Raw genomic sequence first — 22,654 nt, forward strand, 5'->3', positions numbered from 1 at the left:
TCTAAATAACATGGTAATGTGTAATAATGTGTTATCTTCCTTTATTTTGATATTCGCCCTTTCTTTTTCTGCAGCACATAATCTGTACATTTTTTGTAGACACAGATCCATTCATACCTGGTTGGCCTTCTACATAGTACAATTGTGCAGTATACAGCAGGATATTGTGCTGGGTTTTGTATCCTACAATCAATGGTGGCCGGTGACTTCTTTTTTCAAGGGCGCACGATGCGAAGTTCGTCAAAACATGTATGTAGCCCATCATGTGTGTGGTTCGCAATTTCAAAATATGTGTTCGGCACGTCGAGTGAACCTATGTGCATCACGTGTCCCGTCAAAACAAGTGCCCGCTGCAGACGCGTCTAAAGGGTTTATGATAAAAGAGACGCTCCCGTTTGCCAGATACTAGCATAATCTAATGCGTAATCAGAGTTTACTGTTAAGAGAGTGTCTTGCGTGTATTTTCTGAACGCGAGCGTCTCTTTTTTCATAAACGGCGCATGCAGTATGCACTTACCCCGACAAAACACGCGATGCACATGGCTCACACGACGCAACAAACACATATTTTGAATTTGAATTTATCATATAAGTGCATAGAAAGTGCTTTTATTCCTGAGACTTTACTTCCATTTAGGAATGTTTATCATTGCATTGTGCAAATTTTATATAAAAATAGTAGCATAATACAGTATAAATTATGCAGTAAGCAAAATGCTAGTATACTGTAATGTCCATCCTTTCAATTCGAGTACAATGAGTATGTGCACACTTTATTCGTATACTTTTCATAACTTAAAGGTCACGTTCTTTCTGATCCCATTTTTAAACCCTAGTTAGTGTGTAATGTTGCTATCATAGCATAAATAATACCTGTAAAATGATAAAGGTCAAAGTTCACGCCAGGTGATATATTTTCTTTAACAGAATTTGCCTTTCAAAGCCTACAACGAACGGGCGGTTTGGACTACAGTCCTCTACTTCCTGCTTTAATGATTTCACTAGAACAGTTTTTTGACTAAACTCCGCCCACTGGAATACGTCAGTCGGCAGCTAAGCTAACGGCAAGCTTAGCTGCTATCGAATCACAACACACTAAACAAACTACACAATGAGAACTTGTTACATATTTCTGAAGGAGGGACTTCATAGAACAAGGAAGACATCAGACCATTTTGAGGACAGTGAAAACAGCGCTATACAGATAAGTCAATTGTGTGAAAAATACAGCGTTGTTTATCACGTGAAACATGAAAACATATTATATTGCACACTGTAAACACAATCAAAGCTTCAAAAACACAGAAAGAACGGGACCTTTAACAATTTGAATCTCAGAGTAAAAATGTAACTCATGCATATGGTACCAGGTACACAGAAGTAAGGCAGACAATCTTGTCCTGGATGACAGCCTTTCCTGTTGACTTCACAAAGATGGCTGCTTGGACATGGATTAGGGTTGCAAGGATGGATCACCTCTTCAATAACGTTTTCAAAGGGACTGGGGTCTGGAGATACCAGAATGATTCCAACAATTAAAGGCAATATGAGACAGACATTCATTAAATGTTAAGACCAGGGGCCTCATTTATAAAACTTTGCGTAGGATTTGCATCAGAAGTGGCGTACGGATGAAACATAGGACGGGCGTACGCAAAGAAATATTTGGATTTATAAAACCGTGTGCACGCACATCCTACGCATGTTTCCCTTAATAAATCACAATCAATTCTAAATGTAGCGCAGCTTTTGCGGCTTCATGACACGCCCATAGTTGCCCATAAATAGTCCGTGAAACGCCCACAAGTTAATATGCATTGATTGCGAAATCATGGCAAACACATAGAGGAAATAAAAAAAAAAAAGTAAATTCACTCAATGTGAAGTAGAAGTTATCGTTGGCGAGGGGGAAAAGAGGAGAAAAACGTTGTTTGGAGGGCACAGTGTGGGCATTACGCATTGTGATGGGGCATTTTATTTCCATTCATTTAATTGCATCTGACAAGCTACAGATGTCGGTAATAATCGACGTGGAAATGGGACATTGTTCAGCGCAAATGTAATTTCTTGTTGCTTCCTGAATGGTTGAGACATACGCCATACATTGTTTTATCACAAATAAAACACACTAAAGGCATATGCATGAATACCATAATTCCGTAGATTATGAAGATATGGTTTACTATGAAAACAACTTTCCCCAGTGGACAATTAATACATCTATCTATTTGTTTATCTATCTAACTAACTATATATCTCCTTAATTATCTATCTATCTGTCTATGTAATTGCATCTATATCTGCTCCGCCAGACGGGAATATCAGTTTTGTACATTATTTCGTTCTGTTAACTATATTCTTTATGAGGATGAGTTGCACAACATGCCAATATTATTGCAGAACATATTTCATTTTTCTTTTAGCAAATATGTGTTCATTTGAATTTTTGTTGTAATTTTCGATTTATTTATTTATTTATTTTGTGTCACTGCTGATCGATCAAACAGGTGTTCGTGTAGGCTGTTAATTGTAAGACGTGCTATTTGAAGTCTTCATGTTATTTATGAGAGGTAGTGTTGTCATTTTTACTTTCACTTTCACGTGTTTCTTCCATCTGCCGTCGGTGTCGCCATTTCTCATTTCACCCGTTTTTGTGCGTACGCCTGGGTCAGAGCTTGCGTGACGGACAGCACATTTTCCCCGTCAAGTTTGCTTTTTATAAATAACAACTATTGCGTAGAGAGTGGCGTACGCCTTCTTTTGTGCGTACGCAACGTTTATAAATGAGGCCCCAGGCTGGGTCCTATACACACACTCACCGAGGTATCTCCTCAGAGGAATACACCGCTCTGGATCATCTGTTGGAGACAGCAGGTCACAGATCCGTTCTGGAGTCTGTCCTTCAAGAAAACGTTTTCGATCCCCACACTGGGTCAGGATGTCCACACAGTCTGACCTGCAAATGATAAACAATCCATTTTGGATAGATGGTCTTTCGAGAATTTTATAAGAAAATGTTTGAGAGATATTTTTTAATTAATTTATTATTAGATTTTATTTTAAATATTCCAAGGGGCATTTGCTTCAACATTGGGCCCTAAAAAGGTCACGTTGAATCTTAATCCATCCCCATGTAATCCACACGCCCCCCGTGTGAATCAAATATCAACAGCTCTCCTTTTCAAATTTTGGAATATCATGAAAGTATATAAGCAAGTGGATTACTAAAGCACTCATTACATGAATATTATGTCTACTTTTTGTTGTTCATGGTGTCAGAGGCACAGAATGGGTCCAGACCACTTCTCTGTGTGTCTGCCAACCCTGAAACTTGCGCGACCTTTGGGCTCAGACAGAAGAGATGAAAGCTTGCTTCCTGTTGACTGTATACACCATAAAGAGGCCTCATACTTGGAGGGAGATTGCTGTGTTAAAAGCAATTTTTCAGCCTTGCTTTCAACTGCCACATGTCCACATGTGGCATTCTCTTGAGCCCGACAAAACTGGTTTGACATCCTGGGGTGTAATTTCCGGTTGCAGACATGTATTTGTTGTTTCTTGTTCACCCACACTGGTACAAAAATATGCACTGTTTCTTTTAAGCATAAACCTTTAGCGTGGGTGGAAACAACCCGGCATAGGTTTATTTATAATACAACTTTTGGGATTGTCCATATTTGACCCAACCAGTAAATAATGACAATTTACATTTTCTGTAGACTATTTTTGGCAGACAAAAAATAACTTCCTGCTACTGTATGTACTGTATGACAGTCCGCAACATCCTGACCGGCATGTTTCTTTATTTTCCTGAAACTAGCTTGAACATGACTTGGAGGTGCAAGGTCCCGTTTGACAGTTTCAAGCTTGAGTAATGCATTGTGGGTCGTACCCTGCCATCACTCATAGTCACGTGTCTTTATTCTCAGCTGCTGGAGTCACAGCATTACTTGTCACAGAGGGAGACCCCATCATTCCTGAACATTCTCCTGCCGAGTTGCGTGAGGGCAGCTAATCCCCACTGTACCAGAGGAGCGCACGTCTGTTCCGACTGGAATGCCGCTGAATGCGAACGAGACTTGTGTAAGCACAGGTGCAATAAATGCAAACAAAACAACCGCTGGCACAGTGCAGTGTCTATGAATTAAGCCATCGGGTGGAGCATTGCACAAGGTTGTTTTGACTAGACCGAAGTTATTGACTAGACTTTTATCGACGACAGGTTCTGTATTTTTACAAAATGCTTCCAAAGAGATTTGAGCATTGAATGCTCGTAGTCGAGGATTCGTTGTGAAAGCCAAAAAGATAAACACATTTCAACAGTGACATTTCAACTTCTATTTTTCACTAACCACTAAAGCTTTGCGCAAAAACAACATGCTGGTTTAACACACAAAACCTATTATATGACAACCTGCAATTAACTGGATATGTTTCCTTTTCTGTGCATTAAATAGATCCAAATACTGTGACAGGACACACGTATGCACATTGCACAAAAATGCACACTGCAGTAGGAAATCAACAGATCATTTGTGGACAAATGTAAGGACTTTCATAGATACAAAAAGTATGAAGATATAAACAAATGACAAAACTGGTCAAGTGTTGCTTTGACCAAATCACCAATCATAACAAAACCTACAAATTAGAAATGTGAGAATGAAACCCGATCTTTTAGTATTTTTAGTATTTTAGTATATGTAGTATTTTTAGCATTCTCACAAGTGTTTATTTTTTTAACCTAAACCTCAACTATGAAGACTTGCTTTAATACCTTATATTTGCCATCTACTACTAAAATCCATTGTTAAAACATTAAATATTTTCCTTTAAAGTCGTCACGAAATTTAAATTAAAAACTTTTTTTTTTTTTTGAAATATTGTAGTATTTTTTTTACAAATGACTTATTTGTGAACAATCTCTATTTACTTCCTGTCACGAGAAATGGCACGAGGGCGGCCCAGGAAAAGATCACAGCGATTAGCAATTAGCAACATGACCCAACTTACAACGATCCAATCAGTTCTCAATAGACAAAATTAAGTCCCGCCCTTCCTTTTTAGGGGAGAGCGGGGTATGTTGTCACACTTTTCACACTGTCTAACATTTACTGAGCACCATACATCAAAATGGTATAAATCTCATACCAAATGAAAGAAGGAAGTCTTGGGCACATATGTTGTATTCATAACATCTTTATATCTTATCTCATTACAGAGTTGTAGACTGTTGAATAGTGACTGTGCACTTGTGACAATTTGCCCCATCGGAGGGTAAGTTGTCACACTAGGGCGGGTAAGTTGTCACACTAGATTATCTAAAAATAAGAACACAACTACTTCACTAATTGTGAATATTGATTTTAATTTTTAAACTCAAACCAAACTGGAAATATAAACATCCGTGCCTGGAGAATCTGGAAAAACAATTATTTCAATCCAAATAATGCACATTTCAATTAAGTGGCAAGACCACTTTACTTTGAACTTTGGTTCAAATGTTCTATGGCTTTCACATAAAACCAGATAACTGAATGGAACGCTGCAGATAACTTGCTTAACTTAACATGTTGAACCTCTGAACAAAACAGATGCCCTGTATGACTAATAGGACTCATCTCCAGAATCGCAATTCTGACACACATAAATTGCCTGGCCTGAGGTGCAAGCATCATGGGCCCAATTGTTGCATTTTACACATTTTACCCAGGTCTCCTTTGGACGACTCTTTGAAAATGGCTCTACACAGACGAGGCAGAAGCACTCTTCATCATCTGATGATGACTCTTGCATGATTTTTCTTCTTTTAGCTGCCTTGTTTTTCATAGGTCCAGATTTCTGCTTCCCTTTCTTTTGAAACAGCTTTTTGCTAGATTGAGGCTTATTCTTTTCTATATCATGTTTTCTGAGCATGTTCGATGTGTTTGTTTGTACAGGGGCAAGTTGTCAGATGTGACGACTTGCCCCAAAGTCATTGAGACAACTTGCCCCATACTTACTTGTGTGCTAATGTTGTCTAAATCTCAAGTTTAGCTCATCATATCACTTTAGCTAAAGTATCAAAAGACACTTTACGGTCTCCTCTATTTTGTGCAAAATAATCATTTTAAACATTCACACCTAACAAAGTTGTATTGCATAAAATGTAAAGTGATTTTTTTTTACTTTTTAAGCAGAAAAATAAGAAAATTGTGCTAACCTCAGATTACAGTGATCTTAACCACATGTGAACAGGAAGTTCACTATAGAAGAAGAAGTCACATAAAGTGGCTATTTGATTTTTGACATAGAGCCTCTAGTGTTGGAGTTATTAACAGTGTGACAACTTACCCGTGTGACAACTTACCCCGCTCTCCCCTACTCATTTCTGGCAATGTCCCAAATGGCACACTCCGGACTTGTGGACCTCCTCAAGCCGCATTCAGACAGCCAGCGATGTTATCGCTGCTCATCGCCTGTCGCTGGTGGTTGATGTCGCTTGTGGGCGTTCCCACTTCTGGTTGCGTAGTAGTGTGACGTTACCCCATGTTGTAAACAACAAATCAGTGCTCCACTTACTTCACTCCCATTGGTAGTCGCTCGTGAAACTCGCTGCTAATTTGCATAAAGTTAAACTTTTCTCAACTTTTGTCGTAAATATGACAGATGGGACAATCTACGGACTCGTAGATTAAGCAAGGACGTGCAATTTAAGGCCACGAGACAGAAAGTCCACATAAAGTGCGCCATTTGGGACAGGGCCTCAGATGCCATTTCACTTGGAGGATATACGTTAAGACAGGGAAAATAAGACAATCGCTACTTTTCTTTCATGACGACTTTAAAACCCCCAACATGTCATAGTCATTTTAACCTGTGGAGGCCGCCATTATGTGTAGCATGTAGTGGATTCTGGGTTGATGACGTGTAATGTTGTCGCAAAATAATACTAAAGTTTAATACAGTGTTCGAATTGGGGGGTGGGGGGCTGGGGTGGTCCCGGACCTCCTATAAACTTTTAATGACCCCCTAATAATGCACAAAAATATAAATTAGGGGGGGGGTCCCTGGTAATTTTGCAATAAACTAATCCAAAAGATTTCTGTCTGAAATAAATGTAAACTCTCAAGTGCGCCTCACGCTGTTTTCTGGAGGAATTGAAAGATGAGTCAAGTCTGTATTGGTCACCATTTATGTTACTCTCTGGTTCATATTGAAAGGGCTAAATAGAAGACAGAAGTGGCCTCTGAGTGAAAAGATTTTTTCAAAGGTTATATTACAGTAATGTTTTTTTTTCCCACCTATAACCAATCCCAGTGTTAATCTATTAAACCATACATGTTTTTATAGATGGGATACCTTATAAGCTATTACGGTAATAAAAAAAAAATGTATTCCTATTACTCTAAGTATTTATAAATTATTTCAAAATTGGATTTAATTTATATTGATTTAAAATGAGCATAAAGTAGTTGTTTAAAAGTGTAAAATATGACTTGTTTTATTGAGATTTACACAGATAAAAACAAAATTACCTGCAAATGACGCTCCCTCTGGATTTGCTATAGCACGGTTTGATTTGTAGGGCACACGCCACCGCTTTCCACATCTCCGGTTGACATTTTCTGATGTCCAGCACAGGTATGTTCATAAAGGGCATCTTGATGGTTCCATTGGACCACAGTTTGAAGTCATTCATGGCACCTTGATCCGATTGAATGTTGCAGCTTCGAAACAGCTCGGTTGGCCTGAGGACACAAAAACCCAGATGTGAAACGGCGCTAGCAGATAAAGTGACTGAACGGCGGTCGATAAACAGATTATGTCAGACATGTTTAGATTGATTTCTGTATATGCTACAGAGTAAACAAAATGTTAATGGCTTGCAGAAACGTGTTGCACAGTCTTGACATACTCTAAAGAAGTAGCAAATTTTGACACAAAAGTTGCAGGCATTAAACATAAATCTGATCTGTTTCTGATTTAAAGCAGATTTGTGTTGTTTTGTGAAATTGCCTTGTATCCCAAAAGGCCACTGTTTACTATTTGAAACATGATCTAAAACGTGTGCTAATGAATGTTTAGGAAGTGGGACTTCCTCAGGAAACCTGCAGCAGTGGAAACCTTTATTTCCGTCCTATTTCTAATGCTGTTCATACTTTCGTGGACAAGGGTGTCTGGATTTTTTTTTCTTTCGGGTGTGGTGGGATGACTTTACGAGCACCCAAATGTTGTGTGCATGCCTGTGAACATGATTTTAAACCTTAAAAGTTAAAAAAAAAACTAAATATTTTAATCTACAAGGAAAGCACCGCTAACAGATTATAAGTTATAAGTTATGGTACATGACATCTGCCCACTGTGTGGGAATTGCATGACTTTGTCTTGCATCAACAAACAGACTGGTTTATTTGTGCTGTGGTACAGTATAGACCATAGGGTGGCTTGCAGACTGCTGTGATTTGCATCGGGGTAAGTATACAGCACTCCAGGCACGCCTGAGACTCCGGCCACGTCTAGCCCCTCCGCTTTCTTCCGTATTTGCATTGGACGCTCTTTGAAATCCGCAGGAGTGCCCGCCACCCAATCATCCCCAGGAATTCTTCAAAGAAATCAAAGCCAGCCGTTGTTTATTTGAACTCCAGATCGCGTCACAGAGGCTGGGGTGCCATCATCTTAGGGAGTGTGATTCATAAGTCTTCGCCCAAGAAAATAATTCTCAGAATATTTCAAATTGTACAGGATACCGTCCTTGTCCTAGGGTTTACAGTGATTTTTAAGAGATTTCTATAACAATCCTCTATTAATTTTTATGGGACGTGAAATTAAATTGTGAGTTCATGCATATAGGGAGATGTCCATTATTATAGGAAAATTGCTTGTAATACATGTAATATATTCACAGGCAAATGTCTCTTAGCACATTTATAAGAGCACAGGCTGGTCGGTGGTAGAGCATTATGTTAGCAGTGGAAAAGGTTGTGGATTTGAATCTGTGAAACACATATAGCAATTAAATTGGTAGCAAAATCACACGTGAACTGATGCGTGTTTACACCCAGGTCAATAGGTGGCAGTAATGCACCAGAAGCTGCTTTGCCAACCGCCAATAAACAACTCAAGATAGATGTCGCCTTGGCTACGGCCAGGGGGGCAGGGTTTCATATTTTATTGAAGCAGCCCTGGGCACCGCCATTAGCTAGCGGACCCCCACCTGCTTTTAGCATTCCATTGACTCCCATTCATTTTGGCGTCACTTTGACAGTGAATAACTTTACATCTGAGGTGTTTAAAGACTCAATTTGTGCATCAATTATTTCTAAAGAAACACGAAAATGTATAAAAGGCTCCATTACCTTGTATCTTACGTTATGGCCCAGTAAAAGCAGTTTTAGTAAAACTATGCTAACGATTGCGTCATAACCACGCGACTCTCTGTCGCACAGTAGAGAAATTACCGTATGGACAGGAGGAGAAGCGCATGTAGAATATGGCATACTGGCGTTAAACTTTAAAATAAATAAATACTATGCATAATGACAAAGTAATTAATCAGAATACTAAGTATACTTAATACAAAATGTACGCCTGTTCACGCTCGCCGTTTTTGCAAGATTCGGTGGGTGATTCAGATTTCTCTAGTCACAGCTATTAGAAGACTTACAATTGTCAGACAGGTTGCTCACGTCACCAAGCTCAGATTGAGTCTGCGCAGTACGCTCGACCCCCCGGAAGTGTGAGCTTCTAATTGGCTTCACTTGTCTCTGTTGAATCCAACGGGGTCGCTGTGTCCATTTCTTTCTCTGTCTATGGCTACGGCAGTTCATTGGAATGAATGCGTCAAATAGAGCCGCCATCTTGAAACAGGGGAGCTCTGAGCCTTAATGCATCAAGGTGTAATGGAAAAAAATCACCATAAATCATCATGAATTCGATTTTCTAGTTTTTTTTTTCTCGTTCTTTCCAACGGTCAGACATGTATTCAGCATTGAGTCCAGATAAAATTTTTTGTTTTGATATTAAGAAAATCAACTTTTTCTAAATATAATGTATAGTGCTAGTAGACCTTACATCCATACGCAGCACAAAAGTCCGGCATCGTCCATGAATTCGAAGTACAGGCGTATATAGCAGCGGTACCTACTTCCTATGACAAGACCCCTGGTTCCAAGATGGCTTTGGTTTTGACGCATGCTTAGAACCCCAAGGCGACATCTGGTGTACATATCTATGGCTCTCCTCAATGGCCCTGTCCAAAATGGTGCACTTCATGTGGACTTTCGGTCTCGTGGCCTTAAATTGCGCGTGCTCGCTTAGTTTACGAGTCCGTAGGGTGTTCCATTTGTCATTTTTACGCTCCGAAGTCTGCTCATCAGTACACCCTTGATGCGGTCTTCGGCGAAGCCTGCATTGCTGCAGGCTTCGAGCACTTAACAAACCCAAAAGTCCTTGCGAAAGAGCAATCAGAGCAATCAGACGATGGGAGGGAGGAGTTCACACTGATGGGCAACTTCTCTTCCTATTTCCGGCGTGACGCTCGAGTCTGTCTCAAAACACGACTCCGGTGCACCCACGTGGACTCGCATCAAGGGTCCCTAAAGTATGCACTACATGATGTCATCAAAGTGTGGACTCTGAGGAGGACCACAAGTCCGGAGTGTGCCATATGGGACAGGGCCATTAAGCTCAGATGTTGTGGCTAAAAGGGATACAGCAACAGCCAAAATCTTGTGAAATCTCACCTGGATAAAAAAACATTTCACAGGAGGCCGTAGCTTTATCCCATCTATCCAGAACTGCTGTTTTGATCCTAATTCTACTCCCAAACCTAACCCTAGTCCTAACATCTCGAGAGTTTTGGCCGTAGATGTATCCCATCTAGCCACAACCTCTGAACTCATTGACGAGAGTTTCAAGTTTCTAGGGTTGTTTTGAAACAACACAAACTATATTTCGCTATAAAACATGTACGATGTCGATTCTGATCGCGGTGACAATATTATGCAGAACTCTTTCATGTACTACGGCTATTTGATCAAGTTGATTAGTAGTGATGTTACATTTGAAGCGAGGCTTCGGAGCTTGTGTCGAGCAAAAGTGGGCATGCCAGATGACTCTTTGATTCGAAGCTTGTGTTGTTAACTTTGAAATCACGTGACCAATGACAAACGAAGCTTCACTTTCTGCTCAGCCACGTGTGCCTTTTGCTTTGCGTGTCAGAAGGTTCGAACCCTAGAGGTTTTTTGCCTTATTAATATTTTGGTCCCACATAATACTGTATATACAGTATTGTATTTAGTTATACTTATGTGCACGTGTGTTATTATGTGCATGTGAACATTATTCTGTACAATACAGCATTGAATCATATGAATATTAACTGATCCTGGAATGTATTGCCACACATTAATAAGTAAATACATTTATTATATTGACCATTCACACACATGTTGTCTAAGCTTTTTTTGTACACATAATATTAATATTCATCTGAATTTCATCCCTTTGTAATGCTACTACTTCTGCAGTGGATATTGAGTTTCGGCACAAGAGCGCCATCTGGCTTTTGAATGTAACGGCATTTCATCATAATTCATTGAGAAGTATAGCGAGCAAAATTGCACGATATATCGTTACACCCCTAAAACCAAAAATTCCAAACATGGCTTGAAAGTGGCCTGGATCAACCAAACAAGTATTTTTTTCTTTCATATCTGACAAACTCTCTATTATATCAAACCACCAGTCGTACTGGATTAAGCTCCAAAAAACCCAAGTGGACAGGACTTCAACTGTGAGTCGCATTTAGTTCCCCCACAGGGGTCTTAAAAATGTGACATGTCGTTTCATCATCCTTCTATGCCTGTTCTTACACTTTTACAAACTCTTTGTGCCATTCACGTTGTTTAAAGAGTCATCATTGCCTTAAACTCCTGAAAGGGCCCTTGGGATTGACAAATGTCTCAAAAAGGGTAAACCACGCAGCAGTGAAGGAAAACCACCAGCCTTTTCATTGTGCTTCAAGCCTTTTTGACCCGAAAATTATGCTGGTCTACTTTCTGCCTTCATAAATCATACCGTCTATGTCTATAACCCACATTGAAAATGTGCTGGCCACAGAATACCAGAACAATATGACTGCTGACAAGGGAACTGTTTATAAATATTAATTTCTCCATGTACCATCCACCACGTGTTCAATTACATAATAGCATCCAAACTTATGAACTCCGTGAACCGCCACATGAACCTTATGTCTTTCATCAAAGTAAAAGCATATTATACTGGATCAGTAGATAAAGCGGCCTATTGAGAATATATTATCATTAATATGTATTTGACAAGAGTGGTGCTTGTCCTTGCAAAACTGGCAGCTATGCAAACACCTCTAGATAAATAATGCACTATTGAATATGTATCTAACCTGTTGTTAAAGTTGGTGCAGTAGGTCAGATCTTTGCAGCCTAACTGACACGGCTCTCTCACATCAGCCAGACAGGTGATGAGGTCCATCTCTACAGGATTATATTCACAACGCTGGTCAAACTCTTGCCACGTCTGCGTGCCCCAGTTGGTGCTGATCTCCGTACACATGTCCCTGCAGAGTATAGTGAACATGAAAAAACATGTATTGGTCACTTAAGTTTTTTAAATAAGCCCATGAAAGTCGCATCTGTGGTGCAGTGGGTGGATGCTGCTACAGTATTTGGTTGCTAGGATGGTTGCTTACTGGCCCGCCCCGAATGTCTATATGATATTTTGGCACAGAAATTTGGACCCTACTTTGCCCATTTATTGTTATTGCCAAGTCTGATTGCTCAGAAAAAATATTAACATGCATTTGCTTTACAAGTTGCACAGTTTAAATTATAAAGTGTGTGCATGTCACAGAAAATCGCACACCAAAATATAATACTAATATGGGCAATAATTGGTGATTGGTGCTATGAGTAATCTACCTACAGGGTAAACCAAGCTTCAACCAATGACTAATAAATCTAAGAAATGCCACTAAGTCTTCTGAACCATGTCTGTTTCTGTAATGTCAGATTTTAGGTATTATCCATCAATGGGTGGGATGCCAACCTGCAGAGTGAAGTATTGGCTTTGGAGCAGCAGTGGAGTTTAGCGCAGTCCATCTTGGCGCTCGGTGGAGACTCTGGGTCAGTTCTGGTGGGAGGGTGGGCGCTACCCAGAAAGCACTGCCACAGCGGGTCCTGTGGGAGCGGCTGACTGCCACATTCTGTTATCAACCCCTCCATGATCTCCTGCTCGGTAGTCAGGGTGCGAAGGATTCGCTTGCAGGCAATCTGACAATGGGCCTCCTCTGCCCGGTCACAGCAGTATAAACCTGAAAAAACGGACACACTTAAAGCAACACTATGTAGTTTTTTTACCTTTAAATAATGTCTCAATTATTTCAGTGATAGAACAACTTTTAACTGTACAAAGTGTACTGTTGCTGCAACCTGAGCAGCCTCCTAGCTGCTACAAGCTCACTCTGAAAGTGGCGATGGAGGGTAGGAAACACAGCCCCGCCCCTCCCCCAGACTGCAGAAGAGTGTCTGATACCAGGCACTGTTGCACTTTTCAACCACATGGGGGAGCTGTAAGTCATTTTAACATGGAAACTACATAGTGTTGCTTTAAAGAAACGATTCCCCAAATAGCAAAAAATAATGCATGCTGTATTCACATTCTGTATGCTGCTATTGCTTATTGTATATATATTATTCATTGGGTTAGTGAGCTGGGCTGAACAGTAATTTGTCAATAGTAAGTACAGACCGTACTGTAATTACTCTAATGTTAACTCTAAATGCTGTTTCTCAGACAACGCTTAAGGCTAGTCCAAAATTAAAAAATAATTGTTTGAGCTGTCTTAAAGGCACAGTGTGTACATTTTAGAAGGATCTTTTGACAGCAATGCAATATAATATAGATAATTATCTTTTCAGTGGTGTATAATGAACTGTATTGTTTTTATTACCTTAGAATGAGTTTTTATCTACATACACCGGAGTTTACATGGAAGTCGCCATTTTGTGCTGCCATGTTTGTACAGTAGCCTTAAATGGACAAACTGCTCTACAGAGCATATTTGTCAATATATTGTCTCAGATAATTACATGTTTGTCCTGTAACGGCTACCGTAGCTTCTCTATTTGCTTCGAAAGGGAGGGGTGCAATTCGCAACCTCACCACTAGATGTCTTTAACTGAAAATAACTTGCACTGACATTTCTTAAAATATGTCAGTGTCATTGTTTTGTCTCAAGATGCACACCTGTAATGTTTTTTTTTATCAAAGTAACTTAAATATTCTCAATTAACTAAGGAATAGTCTTGGATTAAGCTAAACCTTTTCTGTGAAACCGAGCCTAAATTAATTTTCAAGTAGTAACTTATTTTTTGTTTTTATTAGGGGTGCACCGATAAATGCCGATATACACTAATAAAACGTGGCCGATCACTATTCTGAATCGCACAGCCGATATTATTCACAGCTATTTCATGTAATACGGCTTTTGATCAGTAAGTCCTTATCAATTTGAAATCACGGTTAGTTTGAGTTGTTTATAACTTGCATTTGAAAAAGCAACACTCGTTAAACATAATCATTATACGTATTCTTTAATATCATGAAAATACCTAAAAAGGTTTGAAGAACAGCAATATAAATGTATCCTTAAGACATTTCCTGGAGCTGCCTGTCATAGCTGCGTTACTCGTCGGCAGTGCACATTGAGTTTCTGCACGAGAGCGCCCCCTGGCTTTTGGATGTAGCGGCATTTCACCGTAATTCATTGAGAAGCATAGCAAGCATCCATCATTGGCCAATATATCTGTGCACCCCTAGTTTTTATGCATTTGACAATAGACTCTCTTAAAAAGACAAACTCATCTTATATTGTTTTTTCAATATAGTTTGTGTTTGCATGTACATTACAGAGAGAGTCTGATAAAGGAGGTGTTTTTGTACTTACTGTCAATAGGGCTTTTGATTGGGTAGGATTTGGTATAGTTGGCCACACAGCCAATAAGCTGTGGACTGATGCTCTGGCAGTACTCTTTGACAGCGTTAATCTGGGAGACGGTGGGCGATGAATCTGTGCGGAAGATGGCCTGACAGTATTCACGACAGTTTGTGTGTCTCCCTGCATAACTGCAGCATACTGAGCCCACTAGAGGACAAATACACAAAACGAAGGTTGAAAATATGTTTCTAGAAATTGTACACAATTACAGATAAATTACAGGGTTTTGTGCATAGGAACCATAAGAATAAGTACTGATTAAAATAATTAATTCTATATCATAAATCTCTGGGCACTCAGATTCTGGGCTAGCAAACAAAAAAATGAAGTATAAAGAAAATTATACAAAGTAATGTACCTTAAAGGGATAGTTCGACCAAAAATGATATTAAACCCATGATTTACTTACCCCCCAAGCCGTCCGAGATGCACATGTCCATCATATTTTCAGACTAACACATTTTTAGTTATTTTAGAAAATGTTTAGATATTTCAGTTAATCAAATGTAAAGTTACGGGGTCGACTCCTTCAAGTCCAAAAAATGTGCATTCATCCTTCACAAAATAAATTCAAACAGCTCCACGATGATAAACAAAGGCCTTCTGAGGGTAATCCGCATCATTTTGTTGTAGAAATATCCATATTTAAAACTTAATAAACGAAAATAACTAGCTTCAGGTAACGCCACCATCTTAGACTCCGCTGTATTCAGGAGGGAGTATCATCGTAGAGTACGCACTTGTCTTAGTGACGTATAACAAATTCGGAGGGCGGGGGCACAGAGCAGCAGCAGAGTAACCTCCGTAGGATGCGTAAAGCTCTCATCTTGAATGCGGACGCGACTAAGATGGTGGCATTATCTGAAGCTAGTTATTTTCATTTATAAAGTTTAAATATGGATATTTCTACAACAACTCCGCGCGGATTACCCTCAGAAGGCCTTTGTTTATCATCGTGGAGCCGTTTGGATTAATTTTGTGAAGGATGGATGCACATTTTTTGGACTTGAAGGAGTGGACCCCGTAACTTTACATTTGATTAACTGAAAGTTCAAAAACATTTTCTAAAATATCTGAAAATGTGTTCATCTGAAAAATGATGGACATATGCATCTCGGACGGCTTGGGGGTGAGTGAATCATGGGTTTGGTATCCTTTTTGGCCGAACTATCCCTTTAAAATAAAAATAAAAAATACAGAAAGTATCTGTCAGATGTCCAAGCATGAGGCATGTGTTATACTACTACAATTGAATGTAAACAAGCACTACATTCAGTTATGAGCTCCATGACATCACAAATTCCAGGAGGGCACAGGTCATGACCCCGCCTCCCAGGCGCATAAACATGCTGTGAGACAGAGTGGCATCTCATTTCCTTTTAATATTGCTCAGAGAGTGCAAAACTGACATCATCAAACAGGAAATTTAATCTCTAAGGAGCTCAGCAACCAAACTGAATTGCAGGCTGATGTCTTACAGATAACCTATTAAAGGAACAAAGATGTCAATGCAATTTAGCTTACTTTCATTTTTGGTGATACAGCTGTAGAGTGGTTTCTGCAAGACAAAAAAAGAAAGCAATTATAATATTGCAATGTTCTTTGTGAAACAATTCACATCTACTACAACATTTCAATGATTATTTAAATTTTCCATTAAAATATCTTTAACATAATAACATATATAAACATGCATAAAACATGATAAAAGTTCTCTTTTTGGATTAAAGGGGACATATCATGAAAATCAGACTTTTTCCATCTTTAAGTGCAATAATTGGGTTTCCCAGTGCTTCTATCAACCTAGAAAATGTGAAAAAGATCAACCCAGTAACTTTTGGTAAACCACTCTCAAGCATGTGAAAAAATAGGTCAATGAAATTTGGCCCCCTTGTGATGTCAGAAGGGGATAATACCGCCCCTTAATCTGCACTATGCAACCACAACACTGCCTTTAAAGGATTAGTCCTCTTTCTTACAAAAAATCCAGATCATTTACTCACCACCATGTCATCCAAAATGTTGATGTCTTTCTTTGGTCAGTCGAGAAGAAATTATGTTTTTTGAGGAAAACATTCCAGGATTTTTCTCATTTTAATGGACCTCACGCAATACGTCATCACGTCAAGAGGTCACAGATGACATATGCGAAACTACGCCCCAGTGTTTACAAGTGTGGAGAAAGAGGACCTTTCCGACGTTGTTGTATGTTGAATGATATTAATTAATGTCTTTGTCTTAGTTTATTGTTTAAAATGGTCCGCAAATGTGCGTTTCATATATGTAACACGTGACCTTACCATGGCATTACGCAATTACGTGAGGTTGGCTGGAATATGCTAAAAGTGCATATTTTTATTTTTCTTGTCAAAAATGACAAACCTTTCGCTAGATAAGACCCTTCTGCTTCGTTTGGGATCGTTTAGAGTCCTTTGAAACTACGTTGAAACTACAAGTTTAAACTGCATTAAATCTGTTAAGTGTTGGGGTCCATTAAAGTCCATTAAAATGAGAAAAATCCTGGAATGTTTTCCTCAAAAAACATAATTTCTTCTCGACTGAACAAAGAAAGACATCAACATTTTGGATGACATGGTGATGAGTAAATCATCTGGATTTTTTTAAGAAAATGGACTAATCCTTTAGTTGCAGAGATCAACTCATTTGCATTTTAAAGGACACACCCAAAAAGACACATTTTTGCTCACACCTACAAAGTGGCAATTTTAACATGTTATAATCAATTATCTATATGATATTTTGAGCTTAAACTTCACATACCTACTCTGGGGACACCAAAGTTTTATTTGGCATCTTAAAAAAGTGAATGTCCTCTTTAAGATTTTAGCATGAGCAACTATATATAAAGCAATGAAAATTCAAATAAATGCAAATAAATCCTGAATATAAGAATTATGTATTCATACAACTATTGCAATGCACGTTTATCCAAAATATATGATTGTCCTTTGATTCTCTGGTTAAACTGAATGCCTGTAGACTGATGTTACTTTAAATCTGACTAACACAAGCAACAACCACTTCCATTATAATGCTATATAAATCCTTGGATACCTTTCACTGCATAAAAATGAAATAAAATTGGTGCATGCTTGAGTTTAGACAATGACTTCTCAGAATACTAAGGGCACAAGATGAAAGTAGCTCAGACCTCAAGTTAGAGTGGGCCAAACCAAATATCGTGCCCAGTGGTTTGTTTGTTTGAATAAGATGAGCTTAACTAAAGAAGGCCAAAAGGACCTCTATAGGGAGTCGTTTTTATTTTATAACGCTTAGTGAGTACAACTTTATTGGGCTATAATGTGGCAACAACATGTCCAGTTCCAACAGTACATACTAACAAAATAATCTCATAAATGGGTTTACGCCATGTTGTTGAAAATAAGGGTGTAATACAGCAACAAATACGAATAAAGTCACGATTTAGACTGCGAAGCTGCAAGCAATTGAGCTTTCAAGTCAAGACAAACAAATAGACAGAAACTTCATGAGAGACTCTTTGGTGGGTGTTGTAAGATGGATTTCTAAGATGACTGTGGAAAGATAAAGACCTCCCACTCTCAGACCCTTTTGATCTGAGCAATCTATTAAAAAAAGCTTAGAAAACTTATATGAGAGGCAATTTACACTGAAAGATTGTTTGTATGTGATTGCAGGCACTTGTGTGCGGTAGCTTTAGATTTGCTATGCAGTTTCTAATGTGTAGAAAGTAGTTTTTAGTGCAATCCTATGTGTCTATTTAAAGGGACACTCCACTTTTTTTGAAAATATGTTCATTTTCCAGCTCCCCTAGATTTAAACATTTGATTCTTACCCTTTTGAAATCCACTCAGCTGATCTCCGTGACTGGCTCTAGCACTCCCAGCATAGCTCAGCATAATCCACTGAATCTGACCAGACCATTAGCATCGCGCCAAAAAACAACCAAAGAGCTTCAACATTGCTCCCATTTAAAACTTGACCCTTCTGTACTTACATCATGTACTAAGAGTTAGGGTAACTGAAATTACCAAGGGGACTATTTTCGGGCAGTGCATAATATCACTACCCTGCTGCAGCCATGTTACATCAGCAAAGTCACTGATTATTACGCCAGTTTGATGCTAATGCTAATGGTCTAATCAGATTCAATGGATTGTGCTAAGCTATGCTAAAAGTGCTAGCGTCAGACCCGGAAATCAGCTGAATGGATTTCAAAAGGGTAAGAATCAAATGTTTAACTCTAGGGGAGCTGGAAAATGAGCATATTTTCAAAAAAAGTAGAGTGTCCCTTTAAGCCAATCCCCAAATATATAATATATTAATATCTTTAAATATGTATTGTGGACACGGTATGAGGCTATAAACTTCATTATCCAGTCCACCAGGTGAAAGAGTACATTTTCATGCTTTCTGAGCTGGTGTGTAACATTTTAATTATCAATAAAGCTGTTTATTTTATTACAACCTTAATCTAAAAACTTACCTCTGTGTCTTTCTTGCATACTTTTGTGATGTCATTTTTAGATGATGCCTAAGAAGAAATATCAAAGGTGAAAGATATTATCTCACAGTCTGACAATGTTTTTTCTATGTTGTGACTCAAGAGAGATTGCCTTTACGATTTAAAATGAGATGATGGGCCATATTTTAACGATCTGAAATGCAAGTGTGAAGCGCAAAGCGCAAGTGACTTTGTGGGCGGATCTTGGACGCTGTTGCTATTTTCCCGGCGGGAGAAATAACTCTTGCGCCAGGCGCGAATCAATAAGGGGTTGGTCTGAAGTAGGTTCATTATTCATAGGTGTGGTTTGGGCGTAACGTCAAATAAACCAATCAGAACGTCATCCAACATTCCCTTTAAACGCAAGTGCGCAAGTTCCATGGCGCAAGTTCACATGACCTGACGCCAGCAGAGGACATCGCTGCGTCCACCCTCACCGCTGAAAGGGTTTGGGGATTTGAATTCGGACCCAAGAAACGCAAGCAGTCCAACCCCAAAGTACACTTACAAATCAAGTTCATATACATTAAGGTTTCTTATGAAAACATTTTAATTATTATTTAAATAAAATAAACGTAATACAGCAACACAACAAACGTATTAAAATTTTTTAATCGTTATTTGCATGAGAATTTTTTAACGCAGCCACACAATAAATAAAAACTATCACCACAATGCTCACCACTGTGATTTCCCTTATCTCATGTGTTAATATTTTTATTGTAATAATTTATGATTTGCAAAAATAACTGTTGCATCTGTGTAGATTAGATAAGCAAAGTGTGTGCGTGTTGTGCACGCTATACATTATGATCAAGCATGCGCCCTTAAAATAGCATTATGAACCACGCGCAACGCGCCACTGACTTCAGACTAGTTTTTCTGGTCAGTGGCGCAATTGTTTTTTGAAACTGCAAAATAGCATCAGGGATGGTTTGCGCCGGAACAAGCCTCCTTTTTTGCGCTGAACCGCCCAGGGAGCGCAAGTTCATTCACTAGTTTGCCGACGTGCGTCTGTGGAGGGAAAATCCCGCTGTGCGCTGGTGCAAAATACGAATGATACATGCGTCACTGACAAAGTCAATTGCGCTGGGTGCAAGATAGGGCCCGATATCTCTCATTTACCTGCTTACAATCCCTCCGACATTCAATCGAGATGGCCAGCTCACAACATCCCAGGCCGACCCAACCATCTAACTTCTTTGATGCCCCTAAAAATGAAAGATTATGACTTGTAGAAAACATTTGACGGATAAAAATCACCTGCTAAAAGTCACACTGACATTTCCAATGCATGTAATGAAAAACATCACTTGGACCGCATGCATACATGTTACTTTGATGGCTCTCAAAATAACCATCACAAGGCATTAATCTTGACAAAATATTTTGTCCAGACATGTTTTTAATGTTCTCCGTTTGGCTTTGGTTCTTTATGTAGTGAACCTCAAAGCGCTGGATCGGGACTTTAATGGGCATTGTTACATGTAGTTTTGATAGATGATATTTTTTGCATCTGGGAGGCATTAGATCTTCAGAGAGACTAAATCCTCGCTTGTTCTTTTAAGACTGGTACAGGTTGAAAAGACAGGTGCATCAAGCCGACACCCCTAAACATCTCCATCTGGGTTCATGCACACATCATACCTGGTAATGTATTGTTGATGCAGATCCAAAGTTCACTCTGCAAAACAAAATGATAAAGATGTTTAGCATTACAACAGCCTGTGCGCTAAAATATCGACTTTATAGATTTATTTTTATATAGCAATAGTTCTTTCACAAATTAATGTAATCATTTAATCTCCCCCATGTTGTTTCAATCCCACATGTCTTTCTTTTTATTAAACACATGTCTTAGGAGAATGACACATAGAAAGTCAAAGGGAAACTCCAAAACGGGATAAAAACAGAAGTCTACACGCATCGTGCTCTGTAATTTAAGTCTTTTAAAGCCATAAAAGAAGTTTGTGTGAGGTACCGGACCAACTGTGCGGGATTTTTGTCTGGACAGGAAATTTTCCTGTGCCCATTTAAAGTATTTATTCGCAAAGTTTAAAGCTTCCGTTTACTACCAAATAAGGAGAAAAAGTATACATAAAAGTCATTGGGTCTCATTCACTAAGTATGCGTACGCACAAATTTGTTCGTAAAATGTGCGGACATTTCAACTTACAAACCATGATTCAACAAATAACTTTCCAAAATGTATTTTAAATGTATGCAAAAACGTAACAACAACTTCCACACGTGCGCAATAATCAATTATATCAGCATTAAGTTAAGTTTCTGGAAAAACCTTTTCCAGTGCAATGTGCATGCATTTTATTCTGTCTTTTACTACGTGTGCTTTTTTGTTTGGGTTTCCAAAAATATTCGTCTGAGACGCATTGTGATCATTGTCAGATGTGAAGTCTCAGCAGATTAAACCCTCACTCGAAGTTGACATGATTTAATGTCTGCGTGTTCTTGCTAAAAAATAACAGGAGCTGTATCATTTCTTTTGTAAAGAATTGAACAAATATTAAAGATTTTTAATGGATTTAAACGTTGTTTGGCTAAAAGTAAACGTCTAAAGTAAAACTAAAAGAAGCGGGTCCTTTAGCGCCCTCTGCCGGCATTTGTAATAATACATAATGCTGTTTTTTATTACAAAAGCTATATATTACTGTAATGTGGTTATTTGTTTTGATAGTTTATTTGAACCAATTATTATTGCATAGTTATTATTATGTAATTTTAAAGGTTATTGCTCACTTGGGTCTATTTTTATTAACAAAAAATCTAATAACTTCATTATCCATTAGCAAAATAATTGTTAGGCACAGTCCTAGATTAGTTAAAACATTTTATAATAATGTGATCTAAGTTTTCCATTAATTAATTTATTTTATCATTCAGGATTTCTTTAAAAGTGTAAAAATCTCATCTCGTCTCATTCTCGTGAACCCAATCTCATGTCTTGTCTCGTCTCGTGGATTAAGTGTCTCGTCACACCTCTAGTACGCATTCTTAATGAATTAGACACAGTGTGTGTTTTACAATGACAATTTGAATTGAAATATTCAAAACAAAAAGTAAGATATGTATTTGTATATAATATGTATATCTGATCTCTAACAAAATTCCTT

The 22,654-nt window shown here is 38.6% G+C and overlaps 1 protein-coding gene across 1 annotated transcript in view; it reads right to left on the reverse strand.

Moving 5' to 3' along the window:
• Positions 1 to 22,654, reverse strand: part of reck (reversion-inducing-cysteine-rich protein with kazal motifs) — a 73,859-nt gene that overhangs the window by 18,563 nt on the left and 32,642 nt on the right. Inside the window, exons 4-13 of the mRNA XM_055181613.2 lie at positions 21,171 to 21,207; positions 20,649 to 20,734; positions 19,506 to 19,553; positions 16,544 to 16,577; positions 14,969 to 15,166; positions 13,069 to 13,333; positions 12,407 to 12,580; positions 7,518 to 7,730; positions 2,820 to 2,956; positions 1,368 to 1,508 (exon numbers count right to left, since the gene is read on the reverse strand). Of these exons, the coding sequence (XP_055037588.2) occupies positions 1,368 to 1,508; positions 2,820 to 2,956; positions 7,518 to 7,730; positions 12,407 to 12,580; positions 13,069 to 13,333; positions 14,969 to 15,166; positions 16,544 to 16,577; positions 19,506 to 19,553; positions 20,649 to 20,734; positions 21,171 to 21,207 (1,333 nt within the window). The remainder of the gene's footprint in view (positions 1 to 1,367; positions 1,509 to 2,819; positions 2,957 to 7,517; positions 7,731 to 12,406; positions 12,581 to 13,068; positions 13,334 to 14,968; positions 15,167 to 16,543; positions 16,578 to 19,505; positions 19,554 to 20,648; positions 20,735 to 21,170; positions 21,208 to 22,654) is intronic.

The sequence above is a fragment of the Misgurnus anguillicaudatus genome, chromosome 25, assembly GCF_027580225.2.
Source record: "Misgurnus anguillicaudatus chromosome 25, ASM2758022v2, whole genome shotgun sequence".
Taxonomy (NCBI): Eukaryota; Metazoa; Chordata; class Actinopteri; order Cypriniformes; family Cobitidae; genus Misgurnus; species Misgurnus anguillicaudatus.